Here is a 25,446-nt window from a genome sequence, read left to right on the forward strand (position 1 = left end):
GAGTGAAATGCTGGTGAAAATGAATCTAAAGGGTTATTAGAGGAGTCATGTTGCGATGACTTCCTGAAACAGCGGGAGATTTTAAAGAGACAGAGGCCCAATTTCAACTCGCTAAATTACAAAGTCACATTGATTTTAAGGCATATTTGATATAGTGTATCATTTTTACAATAACTGAAGTTAACATGGTTATTTGATTGTGCTATAAAATGGTAATGTGTGTCTGGAAAGTACATAATTTTGCCTGTTTAATACCGAACAATCCTTGGACTAAACCAAAGATGCTGTAAAAGATTTGTGGCCTGGGTTGGAGAGTCGCCTTCCAGCAGGACAATGACCCTAAACACGCTCCCAATACTGCAATTATACGGCTGAGATCAAAGCTGTTAGAAAGGCTCAGTCAAAGTCCAGACTTAAATTCAATTGAGCAAATGAAGCAAGGCTTCAAAATTGAGGTTCACAGAAACTCCATCACATCTGATCAACGACGATCTGTTTGGCAAAGAAGTGTTACAAATTGCCATACACAGTTCTGGAAGAAATGAAGAGACTGCTGCACTGAGCCGCTCATGGTTGGTCCCCCAAATATTGATTTCTGAACTCTTCCTGAGTTCATACATTAGTATTGTTGTAAATGAACTTGAACTTGTTTTCTTTGCACTATTTGAGGTCCGAAAGCTGAAAGCACTGCATTTTTTTAATGTTATTCGGACCATTTTTCATTTTGTGCAAATAACTAAAAAACTAGAGTCTTGAGCCGGTTTGTCGAGCCCCTCCGAAACGAGAGCTGCAATTGAATCGGACATTCACACACAACGAGGAGTGTGAGTGGGAATACAAAATGAATGAGGCAGTCGAGGGCACAACAGGGGGCGTGTGTGCGTGTGTGTGGGGGGGGGGGGTGTGCGTGTGTGTGTGTGTGTGTGAAATGTGGCACTCTTCGCCGTCGGCCGGCTTTAAGGGCTGAAGTGAAATCAGCCTCCTGCAGGGGACTTTCAGGCCAGAGGATCTGAGTTGAGGAGTTGCCGCCGTCGTCAAGTGCAGCGCTCACACGGCGCGTCTGCAGGGGCCGCCGTTCATTAGCCTGAATCGCCAGCCCCCCCCCCACACACTCCACTTTGCCGCAGATTACCGAAGCCTTTGGTCACCTCGGCGATGAGCCGTAAATCAGCAGCATCTCTCACAATCTGCGCGAGTCTCACGAAAGACTTTGAAGATGCGGCCTGTCGAGTTGAGGCTTCGCCGTGGAGCCCAGCACAGCAGGAGCGGACCACATCGCAGTTTGAAAGGCTGAATTAAATTCAAATTAGAATAACATTTTAAAAAATTGACAAGCAGCTTCCCTCCGTGAATTTATGTCCTAATTATTCCACAGACCTCGCTTTGAACGCTTGCCGCAGCTGGAGCGACTTTCTGTCAACGAAACGGCTCCCGTGTGGATTCAGAGGCCGAGAGGTTTTAAATGGAGGCAGAAAATCACTTCTTGTCTTTCGCAAACGCGAACATTGTGACCAAACGTTTAGCCGACCTCAACGTGTAATGGCCTCAGCAGACGACTTGTAGTTTTCTACATTATGTTTTCATAATGGCTCCGCTTGAAAATGAGTTCTCATTTAATTCAATCCAGTTTATTTGTGCAGCGTTATTTCACAACAAATGGCGTCTTAAGGCAATTTACAAAAAAGTCATTTTGATTCAATCAGGCATATTTTCCAAGTGATCCTAGTTATTCAAAAGTGAATTAAGCTCAGCTTATTCATCAAATTAATCTCAGACATTTATCTTAAGAAAATTCTTGAGATCCTTGGGAATGAAGCAGTCTTCAGTCAGAGGTCTCTTCAGATTTGTTGCCAGGCTGACTGCTACTGGGGATTGTTCCTGCCCCACAGCATGTTGATGCTTCTGTGATACATATCATCCAAGCATCAACAACTCAGAAAATACTTGGATGATATGAGTGTGTTGGGCTGTAGGAGTCACGTTTTGGCTATGATTGATGCTCATAATACTTTAACATGCAGCACCTCAGCCAGGATAAAGTATTTAAAGGGGCAGTATTATATATTTCCCAGGCACATGGATCCATTTTATAGCACAATCAAGTTATTATGTTACCTTCAGTTGTAATAAAAATGCTGTATATACAAAATATGACTTAAACAAACTTTGACTTCATAATTTATTGCCTTGAAATTGGGCCTCTGTCTCTTTAAGAAACTCCTGCTCTTTTTGGCACTCCACCTTTGGGAAGTCACCACAACATGGCTCCTCTAGTAACACTTTAATAACTTTTTTTATTAGCATTTCACTGAGAAGTAGGTGATGTAATAAGGTCAGTGGATGTTTACTAATAACTGCTGGCTAGTCTGAAGGGGCTGAGTGGGACAGTCAAGGGGAGGTGCTTGAGCAGCTCGAAGGCGGAGCTAGGTTCACCCAGGTCTTCTTCACAGCTGAATGGTTGCCATGAGAGATTAAAGGATTTCTCAAACATGCATGAAAGAATCATGGCGACACTTCAGCCATGTTTTTCATGAAGGAATAACATTATAAAATGATGTCAACCTCCAAAAAGTTGATTTTTACGTAATCCTGCCCCTTTAAGCTGTTGCTAACTTGCTTTGACTTTGACTGGCTTGGAGAAGTGATCACTCCACACTTTTTTATTTTTTACTTATCCCACCCTTTATCAAAAGCAAGACTGAAGAAACGCGGTTCTACGTGTTTTCCCTCCTCTGTGGTCCTGGCAGAGCCGCTTGTCTGACGTGTGAAACTGTTCATTTGATCCGAACAGACTAGTTAGAATTCACATTTCACAGAACGTTTTGCTTTCCACAAGGCATGGAAAAGCCTTCTTATAAAGAAGCCTGCTCTGCTCTTGTAAAGCAGGACCTTTTATATGCTCTTTGCTCCTCCATGTAAATGCGTCGCCGCTTTGCTCAGCAGCAGATGAAAGGCATTACGCGCCAGTATATGCACAGTGCTGATGTGTTAACATCCTGAGAAGACTCTCCACTTGCTTTGCCTTATAGTTGTCTAATCACCAGCTCAGTGAACATGGATGATTAGAAGAGGTTTGGAATTCTTCTTCTTCTTTACTTGGGCATACACATCAAACTTTGAGTGCAGTTGCTGTCAGAAGTTTTCTCATCCTGGACATGAATGTTATTTTTATGACTAGTCTAAGATTCTTGACCATCACTGGTGGTCAAGAATGAGGTATGAGGGCCATGTTGCACAATAACTGTTAATAAATGTGTTACCGTCCATCTTCACAATGATCGTGTTTTGGTTTCTGATTAAACTGCGAAGCTTTCCAAACCAACCAGTCACACCGTACCTCAGAACGGAGAAGTCACGTCCAGATTTCAAAAATCTCAGTCAAGCTGTCCACCTCATGAGAGAGGAGTTTGGCCAGGATGTTAAGGAACAAACCAGCAAAGCTAAGCTTAGCATGAGCTAGACGATGCTGGAACAGAAGTGCTACTGTCGAGAGGGAAGAAAGGTTAAAGACAAGATAAATGGCCTGTATTTGCATCATGTTTTATCAAGTCCAGGGGAGTCCAAAGCAATTCACATTACAGCTGTTCAAGCACACATTCACACATTGTGTTTCCATTACACATGTGCGCTAAACTTTGTCTATATTCCACTAATAATGAGAAAACACAACTTGTCAATTGCGGCGTTTCCATTAAATGACTAAAATTACAGGTGAATAAGTTTAACGCAATAAATCATTACAAAAGCGTGCTGCGCTGTGATCCTCCGACTACTTCCTGTTGTTTTCTTCTTCATGGTTTGCGCCAGTGGCAACGTCCGGTTGTTGTTTGTGTGACAGGAAAAAAAGTGTTTCTATTTCAGTGTTGTGAATAAACCGATTTCACAGATAAACACCTCAAACTGCCAAAACGTTTTAGCAAAAAAACAAGTTTGTTTTTTTGTTGTTGTTGTTTTCGAAATTGGCCTGTTTCCGTTAAGAAAATGTATTGGTCAAAAGGACAAATTGCGCCTGCAGTGGAAACGCAGCTAGTGACAGAGGCAGATGGAGTGGGAATAAAACCTGCAACCCACCGACTGCAAGATGAACTCCTAGAACTGTTGCCATCATTTTAACATGAAATTGGCTGCAAACGAACACCTTTAAGCTCCTCCAGCACGAGACAAACGCTTTCTGGGTTTTGCCACCATGAGCTCCTGAATGCCCCCAGCGGGACAATTATTCTCCTCTAACATACCTCAAAACATTTTATTTTTTTTTTTTGCTCTTTATTCTCATTAACAATTTATTTAAAAATGAAAACAGTCGCATGTTAAAACAGAATCCGTACCCTGCTCAGCAGAAAAAGAATGATCTCAGTCAAAGTTAAAAGATCTGACAGGAGTCTGGATAAAGCCGGGTGGAAATGAAAGCTGAATGTTGCGGGAGCTTCGTTTGGCCCCGCGCTGTCAGGCGGCCATGTCTGCCCATGTTAACACGAATGTGTGTGTGTGTGTGTGTGTGTGTGTTTTTTCCCCTCCCTCAGGGGTCAGCCTCCTTGTGCCTCATGGAGCCGTGGCTGAAAACATGTCCTGGGAGATGTGCATGGTCATCAATCAGGGCGAGGCGAGGTGAGGCTCCACTTTTACCCAAATATCATTTCAAGCATCTGTCTGTCAGTCGCTCTGCATCGCATCGTCCATCTGCTCCCGGCTCGCCGTCCGTCCTCGCTCCCCTCTCGCCCCCGCAGCTGGCGGCGTTGCGGTCGGACCGTGACGTATCCGGCCGCCGTTGCTCTCACCGAAACCAATTAGAAAGTTTAATGTTCTCTGTAACTGGCGGCTTAATTAGCAAAGAATTAGATTGAAGCTTGGCAGCGTCTGAGTAATGTGATTTGTTACCACATAATGTCTGTTGAGTGGAGTTTAATGAGCCTGTTTTTGTTTTGTTTTTTTCAAATCCTCTCATTCTGTGTGGTGAGTGTCATAAATTGAGTTAGAAAGTCAAAAAAAAGGGGGCATTTAATGACGATAACTATATTTAACATTTTTTTTATTTCACAACTTACTGCACCTGTCCCCTCTTAGTGGGTTTACTATCGGGTTGTTTGCTAATCTTTTAGGTTGAAAGCGTCACAGTGACTAAAAGAATCATGTCGAAAGTAAAAGAAAAAAAAAAAAGACACACAGACAGACCCAGCTCTCAGTTTGAAGCTATTCTAAAATGAGCACTTTGCAGATTTGGGCTCATAAAATGCAGTTCCTTTTACGAGGGTCAGCACCATTCAGTCTTTTCAGCTTTGGAGGAGCTGTGTCAGCTCTGAGAAAACGCTGTGTCATGTTGGACAAGGTGATTCTGAATTTTAACTGCATAGCCGTAACACACACGGCTGAAATGGCCGCTCCGCTGCTCTGCAAAGGTCGCGTCGAACGACAAGAGCTGCGAAAAAGTCTTAATTCTCTTCAGGTTTTCTTCTGCTTTTGTTTGTTTGTTTCTCACTTCAGTCTCTCAGACGACCAAAACATGTCACAACAAAATAGAGTTTTTAAATGGTTTCATTTAATAAGAGGGAAAAAAAATAAGTTATCCAAACCAATCTACTTAAAAGGTTGATCCTCCTCTGAATGGCGTTACTTGTTGTGCCAACCTTATATAAAACTATTATAATAAAAAAAAAAATTGTATTTTTGTTGTTTTAAGTCATCAAAATGAGGAATTGCTGTTGTCCTTTACCGATTTCAGACAAACGGTCATTATTTGAGGACTGGTTTTGGTACAGGCCTGTCACAATAAGCAATAAAACAATTAATGGCATGATCAATTCAAAAGATCTCTAGCATTTCTATTTGCATGATTTATCGTTTTGCTTTTTCCTGTCTTTCTACTAAAAACTGCATGTCAAAACTCTTCAGTCTGGTCTTTTGGTCTAAACTAGCCTCTTTTTTTGGAAGGTCAATGTTGTTTCCAGAGACTTCATAATTCATTTTATTTCTTGTTTCTCTTGTTTCGTTCATTAATTTTGGATATTTAAAATGTCTTCCAGTTCCAATGTGAAGTGATCATTATTGGAATCTACATTTATTGATCTCTGAGAATGTGTTCTTGCATTATGATGCTGTTATCAATATATTACTTGAACATGGTCTCAAAACAGCAATATTGTCGTTTCTCATAAAAGCAAATTGTGTTTCTTGATGGACCTACATCTGTATGTTATAGACCAGGGGTGTCAAAGTCACCTTCATTTTGGGCCAAATAATAGCAAGAAGTTTAACTTCTTGTAATTTAATGACTTGAAATTGGCCCTTTTCACTTTTAAAAGCTCCTCCTCTTTCTGAAACTCTGCCTTCAGGAAGCCAACCCAACATGGCTCCTTTCACCAGCGTTGCACTGAGACGTTACTCGTGTAATGAGCTCAGATGAACAGCTCCACCAGGTGTTGCTAATTGCGGATGGCTAGTCGAAAGGAGCTGAGTGGGGGAGTGGTGGAAGTGCCCTGCTCTGTGAAACGGAAAGTCGTTAGCTTGGAAACTGCAGCTCAGAGGCCGGGCTAGGTCCGCCTCTGAGCTGACAGCTGAAGGGTTGCCATGGAGATTAAGGGATTTCTCAAACATGCATGAAAAGAATCAAAGCAACACTCCAGAAATAACATTGACATGATGGAAATCTCAAAAAAAAAAAGTTGATTTCACATAACACTGCCCCTTTAAGAAATAAAATCACTATCAAAAACTTACACAGTTAATCTGAGGAAAACAAAAACTTTTAAATAGGACAAAAACAGAAGCGATATTACATATTACTCTCATATCGTATAGTAGCTGGTGGGCAGCAGAACCCTCTGTCATGGAGTCTGGATGTCTGAACCGTGACCAGCTCTGTTCGCTGGCTGACCCTCAGGCTACCACAGCAGATGTGCCCAGCCTGACTCCCGCTACCCACAGGACTCCTCTCGGCACCGCGGCGGTGCGGGTGTTCGCGTCCAGAAGCCTCTCACAGGTGGCAGCCTGTGCTTTGATGTCCCAGCTGCAGGGGAGAAAGTTGAGTTCGAGCCTCTCTGCAGTAGATCCCCTCATTTAGTACTTCACTTTGCTGTAGGAAGCAAAGTCCAACCTCCAGTCCTCCAGTCTCTGCTTTACAGCCCTCTATCACTGCTCTGAGTGTCGATATGTAGTTATCAACTCCCCTTGGTGTCAACAATGCCGCCTCCCTGTCTCCCCCACTCTCCCCGGGAGGCAGTCACGACCCACAGAGCTAGTTTAAACCATGATGGATGCAGAGATGAACGGCGCCTGGTGCGCTGACGGACGCGCGCGCCGCAGACGTCTCCCTCAGGCCCTTTCATCTCGCCATCACGACGCATTATGCATTCCCGTCACAGCTCGGTAATGACCCTCGGACGGACCGAGCCGCTCGGCGAGAAAGGTGGGGAGGGCGGGGTTCCGCTACTCACACTCCCCACGAGAGCTTCCAGTTCCCTCTGAAGTGTCACGGTTTATTCAGGATGGTCTTTTTGAGCTAAGTCACAGAGGAAGAAAGAAAAAAATAAAGACTGTGCAACGAACGCGTTGGCTGGAGTAATGACGGGGCCGTGGCTCCTCTCGGCGGCGCCATTAAATAAGAAGACAGAGACAGCAGACATCATGCAAATGGAGTTTCTTTAGATCACTTATGAAAGTAAGGATTCAGTGCTGCAGCCGGAAACACAAGGGTGATATTTTCGTCGAGGATTATGAAGAAAAAGAAGCAAGCCGATCTTTACGCTAGAAGGGTGATACTGCATGTTTCGGTGTCAATCCGATACCAAGTAAATGCAGGGCCTGTATCACCAATACCAACACTGATACTGATACCTTTTATTTAAGTTTGATGTGTCATCAAACTTCTGAATTTTTTCATTTTTTTTTATTTGTAAAGCACATTTCAGTAACAAGTCCGTTCAAAGTGCTTTATATCATAAACACACAAGAATTAGAAGTCATAAAGACAACAGAGTCAACATGAGAGACCAGTAACAAACATTACATTTTGACGAGTGCCATCATCTACCATATCAGTACACATCATATATGTTGGTCAATGTTTCATTTATTAGGGTTAAAACCCAACGCTGAACAACCTGCAACGCTGAAAGGCACTCCGTGTTTCAGCTGTTTTGCAGTTTTCTGGAACTCTCCTCCAGATTTGTGGTGCATAGAAGCCGAATGCTGCTTCTGCGTGTTTGGTTCTGGTTCTGGGGACGCAGAACAGAACCCGAACCAAATGCGAGAATCTAGAGCTAGCAGGAGAAATGGTCTCTTACCAAAGACAAAAGAGAAATCCTACAGCTGCACCACTCTGTTTTTGTTTACCTGTTGCAAAGGAGGAAGTTGCTCTCATGTCTTTGAAGGTTTTTGGTGTAGTGCCACCACTGGTGAGGGGGTGAACAGGTTTTTCAAAGGTTTCTGTTCATTTGACAGAGCACTGTGAAAGAGAAATCACTCACTGAGGTTAAAGGTGGACATGGTGGGGGAAAAAGGTGAGACTGCAATTTTAGTAGTGCTAGCCACTGTTATTTGTGCTAAATGCTAATGCAATTTGCAGCAAGCAGATAAAAATATGAATTCTGTCCTTGCATTTTAAATCTGGGGAACAATCTTGTGTACAGTGATGGCTCGCTCCCGCACTGCGCGGTGTTGCCTCTGCTCCTAACGACTGCTCAGGAAGGAAGGCCGGAGAAAAAAAATTGGAATTGTATCACCAGGTTGGGCACCAAGCATTATTGAAACCACAGATGGGAAATCAGATAAAACATTCAAATTGGTATAAAGTATATATTCTTGAGACACAGTTCAACAGGCGTTTCAAAGTCTTTCCTTAAACACTGGCTTTCATCTTAACAAAAAGAGTGAACCAATCATTGCTACAACTTTAAAAGCAGTTTTAAATGATTTTGTAACCACTTGCTCCCTTTTCACAAAGTCTGTTACCATTTTCTGTTGTATTTGCAACAAGAAAAAGAGTCAAAAGTCAACACAGTTTGCACTAAAGTTGTATTTTTGCATCAACAAAGTGAATCTCAATGAGCTATCTGTCAAATTCCATGTTAGCTGTTCAGCTAAAAGCTTTTTTACAAGTGGAGTAGAAAGCAAGACTAACTGACAGTCAGGGAATAAACTAAACACACACAACGGGTGTATAAAAGGCGCTGACATTTCTGTATTTTATTTTGTAATGTTGGTTTAGAGAGTATCCTAGGAAGTGACGTAAGTCGGAGTTTAGTGCTGTGCCCTGCTCATGGGAGCAATTTAATATACTTCCGGGTCAGTTTGCTGCGTTCTCAGCATGTGAGACCGCATTCATGTTGTAGTCTTGAGAAGTGGTGCTCCGAGTGTTAAGTTGATGACGGAAAGTAAGTTACCGCATTTAGCGTGCTGTTTATTTACGCTAGATTCAGTTTGTTATATGTTTAAATATATATGTTTAAACTACGGGAGAACAGGTATGCGATGTTGTGGGGCGTTCTGAGCGCTGGGAACTCAGTTGAGCCTGCTCAGCATTCATAGGTTTACCTTAAATCTTATTATTTGTAATTGCATTTCGGCCAGCAACTGTTATTGCTTTCAATTGAGTTATCGCGGCAGATATAGTAATTAAAGGCACGCGCTGCCAGCTGCCGCCGTTGTGTAGGGATTTTATCTGGCCACATGATGGCGCCAAAGTGCCTCTTATGTTAAATCGAGCCAAAGGGCTGTCTGCTGGTGTCTTTTTCCACCGAAGTTGCGCCTAATGATGTAACCTCTACGTGAATTGAGTTATTTGTGTATGTTGTGGATTTACATGCAAATGTGGATGGTTGAGTTTAATTCTTATTAGATATTTTGTTTGAGTTTGTATTAGTGGAACCTCTATTCCTGTAATACATTAGCCTAATGGCAATTTATTTGTTATTACAGACTACTGGCAACACTGAGCATCACGACGAATAAACCAGTTCGCATCTAAGTCAAGTTTGATCTCATGTCCTCCTTCCTGTATCCTGACCGATACACCATCCTGTTTGCTGCAAATAACCTAAGAACCTAACCTAATTAACACTGGTCCTTCGAGCCGGATAGAAGCTATCAGGATGGAGCCAGACAGAGCGTCATTCCCTGATGTGAGACCTAAACGGCAGTCACGCCGACCAAGCCGATTTGATGACTTTGAAGTTGAGTACACACATCATTCCATTAGAGAAATGCCACATTGGGAAATCCCACCGCCTATCCCAAGACATGTGGAACACCAACCTCAGTATAGCACTGCACCACCTCGCTACGGTGATAGTGATGTAACCTGCGCACCAACTTCTCCTCAGCTGGAGAGAAGTGAACAAGGGAGGAACTTTAGGGATCTCACACCTGAAGTTTTCCCCTACAACCTGCTGGAGACGCCCATCCAACCCTCTCATACAGGATTCAGAGCTTTGCAGGTGGAAAGAGAGAAGCTACTTCAATCACAGGAAGTTCTACAGGAGGGCCTGAGAGAACTTAATGAAGCAAGGAGTGATATCAAAGCACTGATTGAAGTTGCTCACTCACTGAGAAAGGATATGGCTCAGCTGACTGCCTCAAAATATCCCATTTATCAGCCCCCTATGAGCAGCTCAGAAAGGGTGTACACCACTAACACAAGGCCGATTAAAGATGAAGATGAGGAGGAGTGGCCTGATCCACCTCCGTGGCCTGAACCGGGAGAGGAACTGTACACAGGATTCTCCAAACTAAAGGTTGAAGAACAGTATTCAGATTATGGCTTACAGTACTACCCCCCGCCTAATACAGCATCTTTGCCCCGTAAATCCTTTCTGCCAACACGCATCCCTCAGGAGCACAGAGGAGACGTGTTCCACGCTTCTTCGCAACATGTTGAGCCATCCTCAAAGTGGGCATCAATAAATGTAGGCCTGCTGCAACCAAACCCTGTTCAGGTTGAACCCCATACTTCAGTGACGGGGGCAGCGTGTGAGATGTCGAATTGGCATAATTCAGCCCCACCTCTTTCATCTGAGACAGTATATAGGGGGCCCAAACCAACAATCCCGAAGTTCCTTCATTCAGATCCTACTGAGTTTGCCAGGCTCCGAATGGCCCTGGAGAACCTACTCCCTCGTAACGCAACCGAGCTCTTTAAGTATCAAATACTTGTGGACCATCTTAAGTTTGATGAAGCTCGACTAATAGCTGATGCTTACCTGAATTCACCAAAGCCTTATACTGATACCATGGCTGCCCTCCATGATAAATTTGGACAACCTCATCAGCTTGCTTTAAGGAAAATTGCAAGTGTCCTAGATGGCCCAGAAATAAGGAGAGGTGATATAGTAGCTTTCCAAAGGTTTTCTCTCCAGGTGCAGTCACTAGTTGGTCTGTTGCAAACACTAGGACTTGAGGGAGAAGTGGAACTGAATTGTGGCTCTCACGTTGCCCGTCTGATAAGCAAGCTCCCTCCAGAGCAAGAGCTGACTTTCGTCGACATCAGTTCAAACAGCCTGGCACCACCTACACCCTTCATGACTTATCTGAATGGCTACGCCAGGAGTCATGGTGTCAAGGGTTCGATAGCCAAGCTGGTGGGATGGGTAGCAGAGAACGGACCTGCAGAAAGGCGGATGCCCATCCCTTCAAACAGACTGTAACAGTCCTACATAATGTGAAAGGACCCTCAGAACACACTTCCCTGTTACCAAAGGAGAGTCGAGTTGGAGGGAAGTATAAGAGCAAAGCCTATTGTGCTTACTGCGAGAGCACAGAACATTATTTCAGTCAATGTGATGGTGTGGCTAAGCTCTCCAAAGAAGAAATAAAGAATTGGATTCAAGTCAACAAACGATGCTGGCGTTGTGCCCGAAATCATCTAGCGGCTCAATGCACACTGAAGAAACCCTGCAGTCTTTGCCAAGGAAAACACCTGCTGGCTCTTCATGAGGTAAATGTCAGAACTGAAAGATACGACACGGGTGTCTCTGCAAAGGAAGAAAGTTGCCTTACCAATTCAGCGTCAGGTTCCCTCTACTTAGATCGACATGGGGTCGGCCATCGTGTTTTGCTCAAGATTGTACCTGTGGTTCTAAGTTATGGGCAACACACTCTAGATACCTTTGCAATCCTGGATGACGGTTCCGAGCGAACCATGTTGCTCCCGGCTGCTGCAAAAATCCTTGGTCTGGTGGGCATCCCCGAGGACCTTCCTTTACGCACCGTCCGTTACGATATTCAGATGTTACATGGACGTAACGTATCTTTCAGTGTCTCTGCAGCTACCAATCCTGGGCTGCAACACAAGATTGAGGGAGCGTTTACAGCTGACAGCCTCAACTTAGCTCATCATACATATCCTGTTGATCAGCTGCGGAGGAAGTATAAACACCTGCAAGGGATCCCAGTGCCGGCGTTGAAGCGAGTCGAACCACTGCTCCTTATTGGTTCAGACCAGCCGCACCTGATAACCCCCATAGAACCGGTTCGGCTTGGCCCACCTGGCAGTCCAGCAGCTGTCCATACTCGGCTGGGGTGGACCCTTCAGGGACCAAGTCTTTTGATGGGGCGGCCAACCCAGCCTGCCTTAAGCTTATACACGTCCTCCCAATCGGATGAGTTATTTAAGCATGTAGAGCGGCTCTGGCAGATGGATGCAGTGCCTTACACATCTGAAAAGGAAGTGACCCGGTCAAAGCAGGATCTTCAAGCTGTGGCTCTACTCGAAGCTAAAACGATTCGCATAATGGTGGATGGCGTGCTGAGGTATGCCACACCTCTCCTCCGTCATGCACAGATGCCACAACTGAATGCACCAAAGGAATCTGTCATGGCCATGCTTCGAAGCACAGAGAAACGCCTACTAAAGGATTCCCACCAGGCTGATGCTTACAGAGCAGAAATACAGAAGCTGATTCATTCTGGGGCCGTAAAAGAAGTAACACAAAACACCTCATCAAAGGGGAGCTGGTACATTCCCCATCATCTCGTCAGTCATAATGGGAAGAATCGCCTGGTTTTCAACTGCTCTCATAAATACCTTGGACAGTCCCTGAATCAGTTTCTGCTGCCTGGTCCCACACTTGGAGCCCCTTTACTGGGAGTCCTAATTAGGTTCCGTGAATATCCCATAGCTGTGAGTGGCGATATCAAGGGGATGTTCCATCAAGTACTTCTTCTCCAGGAGGATCGCCCCCTGTTGAAGTTCCTTTGGCGGGATTTGAAGGTGGATGAACCTCCTAAAATCTTTGAGTGGCAGGTCCTGCCCTTTGGGACAACCTCAAGCCCCTGCTGTGCAACATTCGCTCTACAGCGTCATGTGACAGAACACACCCAGCCCGATGACTACCTAAGATTCTCCATTGAGAAGTGTTTCTACGTAGACAACTGTCTACAAAGTGTTAGTTCACCTGAAGAAGCCAAAATCCTTGTAGACCGACTGAGAGAACTGCTGAAATCAGCCGGCTTTGAGTTACGTCAGTGGGCTTGCAACGACCCCAGTGTTGTGAGTCATTTGCCCCCTGAAGCGAGATCTCAAAGCCTGGATCTGTGGTTAGCAGAAGACAAATCCAACTCTTCAGAGACGACACTTGGGCTCAGTTGGGACTGGAATACAGACTCTTTGGGCTATAAGCACAGACCTGTGACCTATGACATGCCAACTCTTCGAAACATCTATAGAGTTCTAGCGACACAGTATGACCCTTTAGGCTATCTGTTACCTTTCACTACTCGGGCCAAGCTCCTCCTTAGGCAGTTGTGGGATAAGAAGCATGGTTGGGATGACTCAAACCTTCCATCCACACTCCTTCAAGCTTGGAATGACTGGGAGGCAGAGCTTAAGTTTCTACCTCAGCTTACCTTCCCACGCGCTTATGCTCCTACTCAAACCAACTTAGAAGAGGACATCCGTGAAGTGCACATCTTCGCAGATGCATCTGAGAAAGCTTATGGAGCTGTAGCTTATATGAGGACTGAAGAGTGCGGCGGTCAGGTTCATCTCACCTTCATCCTAGCTCGTTCCCGTGTAGCTCCAAAACGGACCCTCTCTATCCCTCGCCTAGAGCTCTGTGGAGCCTTGGTGGCAGCACAGTTGGGCAGTATCTTGAGAAAAGAACTCACCTCGACTATCAGAGGGATAATTCTGTGGTCAGACTCGACAACTGTCCTCAACTGGTTGAGCTCGCAGTCCTGTCGCTATAAAATCTTTGTAGGAGCCAGGATAGCTGAGATACAGGAGTTGACAGAAAACTGTACCTGGCGCTATGTAGACTCCGAAAGTAATCCAGCGGATGACCTGACAAGGGGAAAGGCTCTGGCAGAACTCAAAGTGCCAAACAGGTGGTCAGATGGACCCCCCTTTCTGCTCCACAGTCCCGACACATGGCCAGAGAAGCCTAACTCTGAGCCCTTTAATGAGGAATCAGAGCTCCGAAAGGCTGTCTTCTGTGGAACAGTAACCACCTCCGCATCTATCTGTTGGGATGAAATGGAGTACAAGACATGGCAGGAGCTCTTGGATGCTTCTGTTAAGGAACTTCAAGGACAAATGCTCTCAACTTCACCTCGTGCTGAGAAATATCAGGCTGCAGAACAGGCTCTCCTTAGGCGAGCTCAACAGGAGTCATTTCCAGAGGAATGTCGTTTACTTGCCGAAGCGAAATCTGTTTCATCCAGAAGTCGCTTACTCACGTTGGCACCTGAACTGGATACCTCAGCAGGCCTTATCAGAGTAGGAGGTCGATTACGACGTCTAGGAGGTCTTGACGGATCGACACTGCATCCTATTGTCCTGGATCCTACTCACCCCTTCACACGTCTTCTCATCCAGAAATACGACATTGATCTCCATCATCCAGGCCCTGAACGGGTTTTTGCAGAGTTACGGAGATCTTACTGGATACTGCGTGGAAGAGAAGCAATACGCAAATACCAGCGCACCTGTCCTGAGTGTCAGCGTTGGAGGGCGCAACCCTCAATTCCGAGGATGGCTGACCTTCCTGCCGCTCGGCTTAGGTTGTACAAGCCCGCCTTTTACTCCACTGGTGTTGACTGCTTTGGGCCCATGATTGTGAAAATAGGAAGACGGCAGGAGAAACGCTGGGGTATCATTTTCAAGTGTCTGACAACGAGGGCAGTACACTTGGATCTCCTAAGTAGCCTGGATGCAGATGCTTTCCTTATGGCCCTGAGGCGATTTATCGCCCGAAGGGGAAAGCCTGCAGAGCTATGGTCTGATTGTGGGACCAATTTTAAGGGGGGAGATCGGGAACTCAGAGAAGCCTTTGCCAACATGTCAGAGACCCTGCAGGGGCAGCTAGCCTCCCAGAAGATTAAATTTCAGTTTAATCCCCCAGCAGCTCCACATTTTGGCGGAGTGTGGGAGCGAGAGGTTCGTTCAGTGAAGGCAGCTCTCCGAAGCTGTGTGGGTTCCCAACCTCTACAGGAGGAGGTACTTCTTACAGTTCTTCTGGAGGTGGAATCGATACTGAACTCAAAGCCTTTGGGATATGTATCAGCTGACGTGGCAGACGTGGACCCTGTGACTCCAAATAGTCTCCTCATGGGGCGGCCTGATGGATCCCTACCCCAGGTGGTCTACCCAGAGATAGAAAACCTCAGTCGAAGACGTTGGCGGCACTCACAGATTCTTGCTGATCACTTCTGGGCAAGATTCATCAGAGAATACCTTCCTGGCTTACAGACAAGACACAAATGGCAATCAAGCCCTCCGGAACTTCTGCAGAAAGCAATTGTTATGATTGTGGATCCCCAGCTGCCCCGCGCCTTATGGCCGATAGGTCATGTGACCAAGATTCACCGCAGTGATGATGGACTTATCAGATCAGCGGATGTGAAAGTTAGTGAACATGTCTACACTAGACCAGTTGCTCGGTTGGTTGTTTTACCAGCTGTGCCAGCTGAAGGAAAGGACACTGAGGAGGACAGCCAGAAGTCCCCCAAGACTTGATAAAGCCTTTTATGTTTAGCAAATGTGTAACCACATTTGGGGGCGGCTGTATAAAAGGCGCTGACATTTCTGTATTTTATTTTGTAATGTTGGTTTAGAGAGTATCCTAGGAAGTGACGTAAGTCGGAGTTTAGTGCTGTGCCCTGCTCATGGGAGCAATTTAATATACTTCCGGGTCAGTTTGCTGCGTTCTCAGCATGTGAGACCGCATTCATGTTGTAGTCTTGAGAAGTGGTGCTCCGAGTGTTAAGTTGATGACGGAAAGTAAGTTACCGCATTTAGCGTGCTGTTTATTTACGCTAGATTCAGTTTGTTATATGTTTAAATATATATGTTTAAACTACGGGAGAACAGGTATGCGATGTTGTGGGGCGTTCTGAGCGCTGGGAACTCAGTTGAGCCTGCTCAGCATTCATAGGTTTACCTTAAATCTTATTATTTGTAATTGCATTTCGGCCAGCAACTGTTATTGCTTTCAATTGAGTTATCGCGGCAGATATAGTAATTAAAGGCACGCGCTGCCAGCTGCCGCCGTTGTGTAGGGATTTTATCTGGCCACATGATGGCGCCAAAGTGCCTCTTATGTTAAATCGAGCCAAAGGGCTGTCTGCTGGTGTCTTTTTCCACCGAAGTTGCGCCTAATGATGTAACCTCTACGTGAATTGAGTTATTTGTGTATGTTGTGGATTTACATGCAAATGTGGATGGTTGAGTTTAATTCTTATTAGATATTTTGTTTGAGTTTGTATTAGTGGAACCTCTATTCCTGTAATACATTAGCCTAATGGCAATTTATTTGTTATTACAGACTACTGGCAACACTGAGCATCACGACGAATAAACCAGTTCGCATCTAAGTCAAGTTTGATCTCATGTCCTCCTTCCTGTATCCTGACCGATACACCATCCTGTTTGCTGCAAATAACCTAAGAACCTAACCTAATTAACAACGGGGATACAAAATGCAAGAAAAACAAGCAAAAGCACATGAAACAGAATGCGTGGATGAGCTGAATGAAATCCAACTGAAAGTGTAAAACACAAAGTCTGAAAATGAGAACAACTAAGCAACACGAAACCAGGCACATGAAAAGTGCTGTCACGTTTCTTCTGCAGTTCTCATTGTCTGTCGCTCAGTGGGAGCCGGGCGGCTGGTGTGTGCTGGTGTTTCTGGTAGAAGCCGGCATTCGTTCTGTGGTGTCCTGTGGTCGTCTTGTCCCTGGCTGTCAGTGCCTGTCTACATGTTGCCAGGCTACGGGACATCCAAAGTACTCTGCCTTTTACTTAACTGCAAAAACACCAGTCCCTTCCTGACCTAGTTCTCCAGACTCAGATTGTTTCCCACTGGATGGTTTCTAATTACCCTCAGGTTCCTGTAGCGTCCAATACATACCTGAACATTTGAAACAAGTTTTTTTAAGTCTGATAATATTCACTCTCCCTTTGTGGTTACCTAAGGATGTCTGCAAGAGGACTATAAGTTGTAAACAAAGTTGTAATGATCATTGCTCCCGTTGGACAGAAATGACTGACAGACTGGGAAAAACAAACATGGAGGTCCCTGCTGTGTTTGCAAAAGCTGCTGTTGCAGTTTTTCCCATAAATAAACACACCCACAAAATTCAGACCAATCACACAGTACTTTTGCATGGAGAGGGGGGGGAGGGTTTTTGCCAGGGTGGTTGTGACAAGAAGGTGCAGATGACATGAGGCGTGAGAACAAAATGACGCCATTTTGTTCATGCAGCCGTGGCAATGAGAACGGATTTCGCCTCAGCCAAGCAGAGCCCCGTAGAAATTGTTCTGTAACCCTTCAAATATTAATAGATGTTTAGTTGTTTCTTTCTTTTGGCCTACTTCATGATGTCAAACAGGTTCTCTTAAGGTCATTTCTTTCAGGCCTGGCAACTGAAACTGAAACCCGTTGTCAAAATGTTAGGATTTGTCACAGTCACTTCATGAACTAACAAGAACAGGTTGGTTTGGATAGCTTTTTGTCTCTCAAAATTTGGTTAATTACCTTAATCAATAAAGTTTGACAAAAAGTGAAGTGTAGAGAAATCTGTAACAGCGCGTTGTGTACTGGCTTTCCAGCAGTAACAAACATTTGGGACTTGCCGTTGTATCTCCAGTCTCAGCTTTGTTTTATTAATCAGAAACCTTTCAGTCTCAAACCGCCTCAGAGGATCAGTTTTATGAAGTGAGGGCTAAACCTTTTATCTTTTGTACACACTGTGAGCAGTAAAGCCCCCCCTGAGTGTAGGCGCTCTACGGTTTCCTGCTTTAATTCATAACCCTCTAGTCAGAGTCCAGGTCGCCTGCAGCCGTTGACCCGGCTGATCCGCATTTCTGGATGTTGCGTGGTGGCTGTGTTTGCCTTTAGCTGTCAGCGCTCACTGTTCCCAGTTCCAGCTGCCAAGAGCTTTGGACAGAGCCATCATCCAAGGTTTCAGTCCACAGCTCACTCCTTCCTCTCACCAAGTTGAAGCGAATGCTCTTTCACAGCACTTTATGGAAATATTTCGGCCTGTGATGAATCGTTTGCATTGGAGAAAATCACAGAGGTTAAAATGAATTCATGCTGAAAGCAGAACATCTCCAAAAATTGAGTGAGACTATTAAGTTGATGGTTAAAGTAACTTTTATGAATAAAAATATTATTTTTACATGTTTATTAAAAAATAACCGTTGTCGTATAAGACAGATCATCTGCTACTCTACAGTTTCTTCCCGTCAGCAGAGGCTACCATGGATTCCAAGGCTAGTTAGCAGCCACCGATGTCACTGGATAAACAGCTTTTTTTGTAAGTGTGAGTTGCTTCTCCGCCATTGGCACATTTAGCAGCGCGTGCACACAAGGGTGATTGACAGCGCTTAGATCCTCCTCCTGGCTCTGATGGGGTGTTTTTGACCGAGAGTGGAGCATTTCTTCAGATGGCAGTAGTAGATCAGGGAGGAGGTGGAGGAGATCAAACTATTCACAGAATATACTTACAAAATAGTTTTTATAAAGTCACTTACCCCAGCTTGAATTTCTTAAAACTGTTGACTGGCTCTGTATGCACGTCTAATCAGCATTTAATACAAAAGATCAGAGCAGAACGCAGCTTTGGTTGTTCTGGGCTGGAGGTGATTGCAGCGTTGACCAGTGAAAATGCTTTTCTGTGTGTTGCCTTGTTCTGCTGATTTACTCTTGTGTCACAGTTTGCAGTCCAATAACTTAGAGAGGTGTTCGTATAGGAAGCCTTTAGCCCATAAATCAGCCCGTAAAGCTGTGCTTGGATCAGCATCAGCCGTCTTGTACCTCCAGGTAACAATAGAGAAGAAGAACAATAAGAGAAATAAGCCGGCGTTTGGTCTCTGCGATGAAAAGTCATGCAATTAAGCTGCTTTGTGTCTCTAAACACAAAGACTCCTTTAGCTTTTTCATTTGAGGGTTATTTCCGTTTAATTAACTGTTCTTGTGTTTCCCGTAAAGATGTTTTATTATTGGCAATTATCTAAGAGCTAAAATGGAGCGGCATTGTTCACTGATGGGATTGAAGTTCGGACATCTTTTGAAAATGCTTTCTGTTTCTTTGTCAGCAGCTTTACTGCTGTTGTGACAAAGGCAAGGGATTAAAGTTGTGTTCTAAGTGATAACCAACACAGCCAGGGATTATATTTCACCATGACTGTTTCCATGAGGCTTGTTCCACTTCAATGTCTCCTGCTTTTACAGGAGCACTTCAGTTGTTGTTAAATGATAAAAAAAATGTTGTTTAGAACAAGACATTTTGATTTGGAATCTTGAATAAGTGTCTTTCTGATATGTTCGATTGCTAATTCTGCCTTTTGACATTGCAACGTTGTAATGTCAGACGCGGCATTGCGATGTATCCAGACTCAGGTCAAAGTGCACAGCTTTCAGCTTCACTGTTCTTCCGGGACTTATGTCTGACCGGAAGAATCAGAGGGGATTTTGATTTTTACCCGCTTTATTTGAAGGTCATTAGATCATGCAACTGTCAGCAACACCGCCCTCACCACGCAGAGGAGAAGCTGTGTGAAACACAAAGTGTTTTTACATGTTTATCAAATCAAGAGAATCTCAGACAGACGGTGTGTGTTTTACTCAACTGTCAAAGTTTCTTCCAACCAACATTAAGCAGAAAGGCGTGACCAGTGAGTGAGCATTAGCCTCTTTAGAAATGTGAGCTGCAGCAGCTCTATACCCTGGTAAAAAAAAAAAAAAAAACAGACCTTTGTACAACATTCAGTTATTTGCTACAGAGAAATGATTGCTGCCTGGAGATGTGAATGCTGTTGAAGTTTTAAATTTTACCCAGTTGCTAACGTTAGCCCATGACATATGTGATGCACCAGTTCGACGCTATGAAGCTTACCAGAAACTGCCTGTGCTGTAAACAACCATCCTCCTCCACTGCGAAGAGAGAACTGAACAAGTCGGCTGCTGATGTCAATTCAATATTTGGAAAGATTGTCCAACACGGACTGAACGGCTTTGTTCACTTCCTCCTCTGACACTGCTAAAACTAATGGCAGACTAAAACGACGCAGAAAATCGATATCATCGTTCTCAGTTTCTCCTTCTGTTCGCTGATTGGCCCAGAAGGTAGAAAGTCAACGTCCAGGCTAGCTCTTCACCAGGCTAGCTTCCAATCCTCACAGGCTTAATTTCCTTCAGCCCCCAAGGGTCCTGTCACCAGTTCACCTCTGTTCCTTCCTTACATACTGACCACAGCAGACTGAAGATCCCCACCACTCACCTAACACACACACAAGAATAGCTGTCTAAAGAGAACAAAGTAAGAGAAGCACACTGTTAAGCTTCAAGTGAGAAGAACAAGCTATTGTTTGTATTCCACTGCCTAAACCTTTCATGTAACTTGCTCGGGTTGTTGATGGTATTTTTAGCTGTCAGTGTAACGCTCTTGGTAATAAGTGACCAAATAGCATGGTGAGCCGTTTCAAGTGATTAGCTTTGTTGGGGCCACTTGTTTCCTCGTTCACAGGGCTTTGGGAGGGCAGCAAAAGTGGAGTCATGTCAGAACAGTCGTTAGCGCTCCGAGTCGAGATTTTTTGTGTCGTGTGCGACTGCTGATTGAAATTATTGCTCACATTTCAGGTTGGGCTCAGACGAAAAGCCCGACTAAGGAGACGTGTTTTGAATCACGGCGGCGAAGAATTGGAGAAAGAAAAAGAAATGAAACTCCACGTCTTCCTTGGATATTTTGGCCCTTCACCTCGAGATGCCCGGCTGATTAATGTACCCGGCAAACACATTAGGTGTCAGTGAGTCGACTCGAAATTGACAGAAGCACCGCGGGCCAAACAGGTGGAAGACTACAAGCAAATAAAAGTGAAGGTAATGGGGCGTGCTAATGGGTGCATTCATTAAGCACCACCGTCTCCACCCGTGACCCAATCTGCCGCTCTTCGCTCGGGTCTTGAGCGTCCTGGAGAAGTGAGTCATTGCTCACGTTAAATAATGCGCCTCCTCAGGGATCCGTGCAGGGCCCTTCAGCGTGATGACAGTCGCGGTATTAGAAAGGAAATCACCGCCACGGGGGGCTCAGAGCCCGTCGGCTACTTAAGGAGCAGGCAGTCCGCTCCTTTTCTACGCTTTGAATTAAACACATGATCAGACTCGGCGCTGACGGCTGAGGGATCAACAGCTCTCTCAGAGGCGGTCAAGAGGGGCCGCCGTGTTGTCTCGGTGTAGGAACCGAGAGAGGTACCTGCAAGCACTGACAGCTGGAGAAAATCCTGAGTACAACACACACAGAAACACACACACGCCGCCATGCCATCCTGGACACCCCGGGTCAGATGTTGAGACAGTAATTGGGAAGTGTGGAGTGGATGTCATCACCCAGAGAGAGCGTTTACCATGAAGGTGTTCCAGGAGACAGAGGCAGATCTTAATTCTGATAAGACTGCTTTAATAGCCCAGGAGCTTATATAACCGCTTTCTTTAGACAAAAAAAAAAGGACACAAAAGTTTCCAGGAGATGTGGGCGAGTGTCAGAAGAAGAAAAAGAAGGAGAGAAAAAAAAAAGTTGGAGTATCATTTCGGAGGCTTTTAAGACAATTAAGGCGGTGTGAATCACGGCATAACAAGTAAACAATCAGTTGTTCTGGGGATAAATATGTGATTTGAAAGGGTGTTTTTATCCGGCGCGGCCCACCGTGGGTGTTTGTTGCACGGCTGCTGTCAGCGGGAAACAACCCCCCCCCACACACACACACAAACTGCCGGGTTGTTTTAGGTGACACGCTACACCCTCAGCAAGCCGTCTTTCAGCCGGCTTTAAAAGGAACGAAACGAGCGCCGTCTGCCTCCCTCGGAATAAAAGTGAGCAAGACAATGAAAACGACGAGCCGCGCTGAAGATGTTGAAGTGTACATGTGAACAACAGCGTTTGCTGACAGCAGGGCTGAGAGTCTGAAAAGCAGCAAGAACCTCAAGTTTAGATAAAGAAAACACTGTTTATGTTGTCATCACAGCACTATTTAGACAGGAGGAATCACTAATAATTGTACCATTATTATTACTATCACCGCCAGTGTAAATGTTGTGTCTTCATTTGCTTATTTATGTGGCACACTAGTAAACTTACCCACCCATTCATCCATCATCTTGTCCTCGTTAACATCGCAAACATGGATGCACTCTACTAGAATTGGTTTGAAATTTGCTGAATAATTGAATAATTATGCAGAAGAGGAGACGCAACGTGATGAAAAATTATTTGCTCCTGCACATTTATTCCTTTTTTTTTGTTTTTTTGTTTCCCACCACTCAAATCTAAGAATCTAGATAATGAGACTAATTCTAATTTTATACAGAAATAATCGGAGTAAAAACTAAAGGCAGTTTTCAAACGAATATTTCATATTTCTAAGGGAAGAACAGCATCTTAGCTTAGCCAATGGCGTGAAAATCCTCTTTAATGATCCTTCTTCTGAATTTACTGAATTCGCCGTGATACATCACATTTCTTGAGAGCTGATTTCAGTATCACTATAATTCACTTTAATCAGAGGAGTCCAAAGTGGTGGCCCTCTGTGGCCCTTGGACTGATTTTTGTGTTTCAAATCAGACCAAAAAAACCTAAAGCATAACCAAAATACAATTAAAACAAATATTTATTTTTGCATGTCATTCTTATGAAAGTGTCCAAAATGTTTTGACCCTTTCTTTGTGACTTGTTACTTTCTTCATTGAAGCCGTTAGCCTGTAGACAGGCAGTGGTTGTAGCTTTCCAGAAAATAAAAAAACGACACCTGACCTCAGTTTCCCTGTGCGATACAGACCGCACAATGTTGCCACTGTGCTTCCAACTAAGAGACTCTTTAACCCTCTTTAACTGGTGTATAATAATAAACAAAAATAACAACTATAATACATTAACAAACAACTCTTAGCCTGGTGGCGACACAAGTAAAGCCTGGAGGCCCGCCAGGCTTATAGTACACTGAGGGGAACCCTCTGTTTCACTGAACTGTAACTAATGCATAACTTCTCTAGCTCGTCTCCATAGATTTCTAAGACTATTTGACCTATGGCTTTCACTAAAGCGGAGCAAAGCTAACAAATGACCCACCGTCTTTGTGACCCGCGGATACTGATAGCAGCACACATATCTTCGTTAAGTTGTTTACCTTATGCACTATCCCTGCAGCGGAGCCCATCTGCTGCTGCCACCACGCATGTTTGTTGTAAGCAGCTTTTAATGAGCGCGCTCCGACTCAAAGTCAGGGCACGGCGACTCCTCACCTCTCGCCGTCCTTCTGCGCAGAGAAACAACTTGAACTCGCGGAGCCAAAAGTCGGCGACACGCCGGCTCTGAGGCGTTCCGGACCTGGAAGTCCGACCCCAGAGGGATGTGTCCGGAGCCCAGCAGCGTTCAGGCTCCTCTCATTAGTCTGTTTTTCCTCGCTGCAAGAACAAAGGCTCAAAGAGAAATGAGCATGAACACAACACGTCTGTTGTGACAAATAGAACAACTTCCAATATGGAAAGTGTGAGCAGCACTTAAAGTGTTACAGCGCCGTGTGCAACCTGACTAAAACTTTTATAGGGATATGTTTGAGTAAAGTGAACATTGTTCTTTTATTCTATGAACTACTGACAACACGTCTCAGAAGTTCCTAGCAAAAATGTCGTTTTAATTTGCAGAAAATTAGCAATGGTCAAAACAACGAAAAAAATGCAGTGCTCAGCTTTCAGACCTCAAGTAATGCAAAGAGAATAAGTTCATATTCATTTAGAAACAACAATACTAGTGCTTGAACTCAAGAAGATTTTAGAAATCAATATTTGGTGGAATAACCACGAGGCTTTTAATGAGGTTCAGGGCAGTGGTCTCGTCATTTTTTGCCAGAGCTGTCGCTGCAAACAGATTCTTGCATACAAAAAAGAAATACCCCTTCTAATGCTGTCTGACCTGAAATATCACACTTTTCCCGTTTTAGCTCAGCAGTTAATAACTTTCTCCAAACGTTATTAGCCCTTTAAACAATTTGCAACAGCCCTGGTGATGATGCAACTTTTTATGTCTCTGGAAACATGAGGGAAAAAAAGGAGGCGGGTCGTCAGTGGCGTGGGCCGACATCTTGTGGCGCAGGAGCTCAAATACAAACAGGGGCACCTTGTGCTGCAGACGGAGCCGCCAGCTGTGTGAGATTTATTACAGGCCCAGCTTGACCATTATGGATGTACTGTATAGCTATTTCTATGATGCAGGTGTTTAACAATGTCCCCCCACAAAATCAAATCAAATCAACTTAAAACAAGGATATGTTCTAAGTCCGGTGTTCTCTTGAGGGCAAAATAAGGAAAATGTGGGCAGTGGTTATATAGGCTTTGAAATCCACAAATGCTGTCACAGTAAAATAATTTTTAAAAAAGCACACAAAAAAATGTTTCAGAAGGACACTTTTTTTTTGTCCAGAGAAAAACGGGCAGGTGCTCTGGCACCAGTATCTGTGAGGGGTTTGAGTTATACTCTAAGGCAGATTTTCACAAAGTTATGAGCATATTTCTTGTGTAGAATGCAAATGTAGGCACACAAGACTGGTAATTAATCTAGTTGTTAGATTTAAAAAATTCATATTCACAAATGTGAATATGAAATTTTAAATACATTTTTCACCTTCATCCTTTTCTTACAGTTTTGGTTGAGGACATTTAACTGTATTTATCCACAATTTCCAAGAGTACAAAATTTTAAACAACATATGAATATTGTAGGTCATTGAATATTTAGAATTCGTCATAATGTCTGTTTTTTTTTTCCGAAAAGAAATATAAAAAGCAGATTTCAGTTTACAAAGTAACTTCATTTTCGGACACGTTTCCTGTGGTCTGATGGTGAGACTAAACTTTGCAGTGAGATTCCATTTGGAGGAAAGAGGTTTGAGGCGTCAACATCGTCCCTACTGTGAAGTGCGGCGGAGGCACCGCTGTATTGTGTGACTGTTTTACTGAAGGA

General features: G+C 44.3%; 2 protein-coding genes across 3 annotated transcripts in view; both read left to right on the forward strand.

The window, feature by feature from the left end:
- LOC102221065 (netrin receptor UNC5D) overlaps positions 1 to 25,446 on the forward strand; it is a 226,292-nt gene that overhangs the window by 173,890 nt on the left and 26,956 nt on the right. For both annotated transcript variants that reach the window (XM_023343786.1, XM_023343787.1), the window contains one exon: positions 4,524 to 4,608. In XM_023343786.1, the coding sequence (XP_023199554.1) occupies positions 4,524 to 4,608 (85 nt within the window). The remainder of the gene's footprint in view (positions 1 to 4,523; positions 4,609 to 25,446) is intronic.
- On the forward strand, positions 14,575 to 16,889 carry LOC111610311. Its single transcript, XM_023343788.1, has 2 exons — positions 14,575 to 16,210; positions 16,755 to 16,889. The coding sequence occupies exon 1, from the start codon at positions 14,963 to 14,965 to the stop codon at positions 15,944 to 15,946; it is 984 nt and encodes a 327-aa protein (XP_023199556.1). The 5' UTR covers positions 14,575 to 14,962; the 3' UTR covers positions 15,947 to 16,210; positions 16,755 to 16,889.

Source organism: Xiphophorus maculatus, chromosome 12 (genome assembly GCF_002775205.1).
Source record: "Xiphophorus maculatus strain JP 163 A chromosome 12, X_maculatus-5.0-male, whole genome shotgun sequence".
NCBI classification, from domain to species: domain Eukaryota; kingdom Metazoa; phylum Chordata; class Actinopteri; order Cyprinodontiformes; family Poeciliidae; genus Xiphophorus; species Xiphophorus maculatus.

What these genes read in the sequence shown, in the direction of transcription:
- LOC111610311 (XM_023343788.1), top strand. Translation starts at nt 14,963, where the DNA reads ATGGCTGACCTTCCTGCCGCTCGGCTTAGGTTGTACAAGCCCGCCTTT.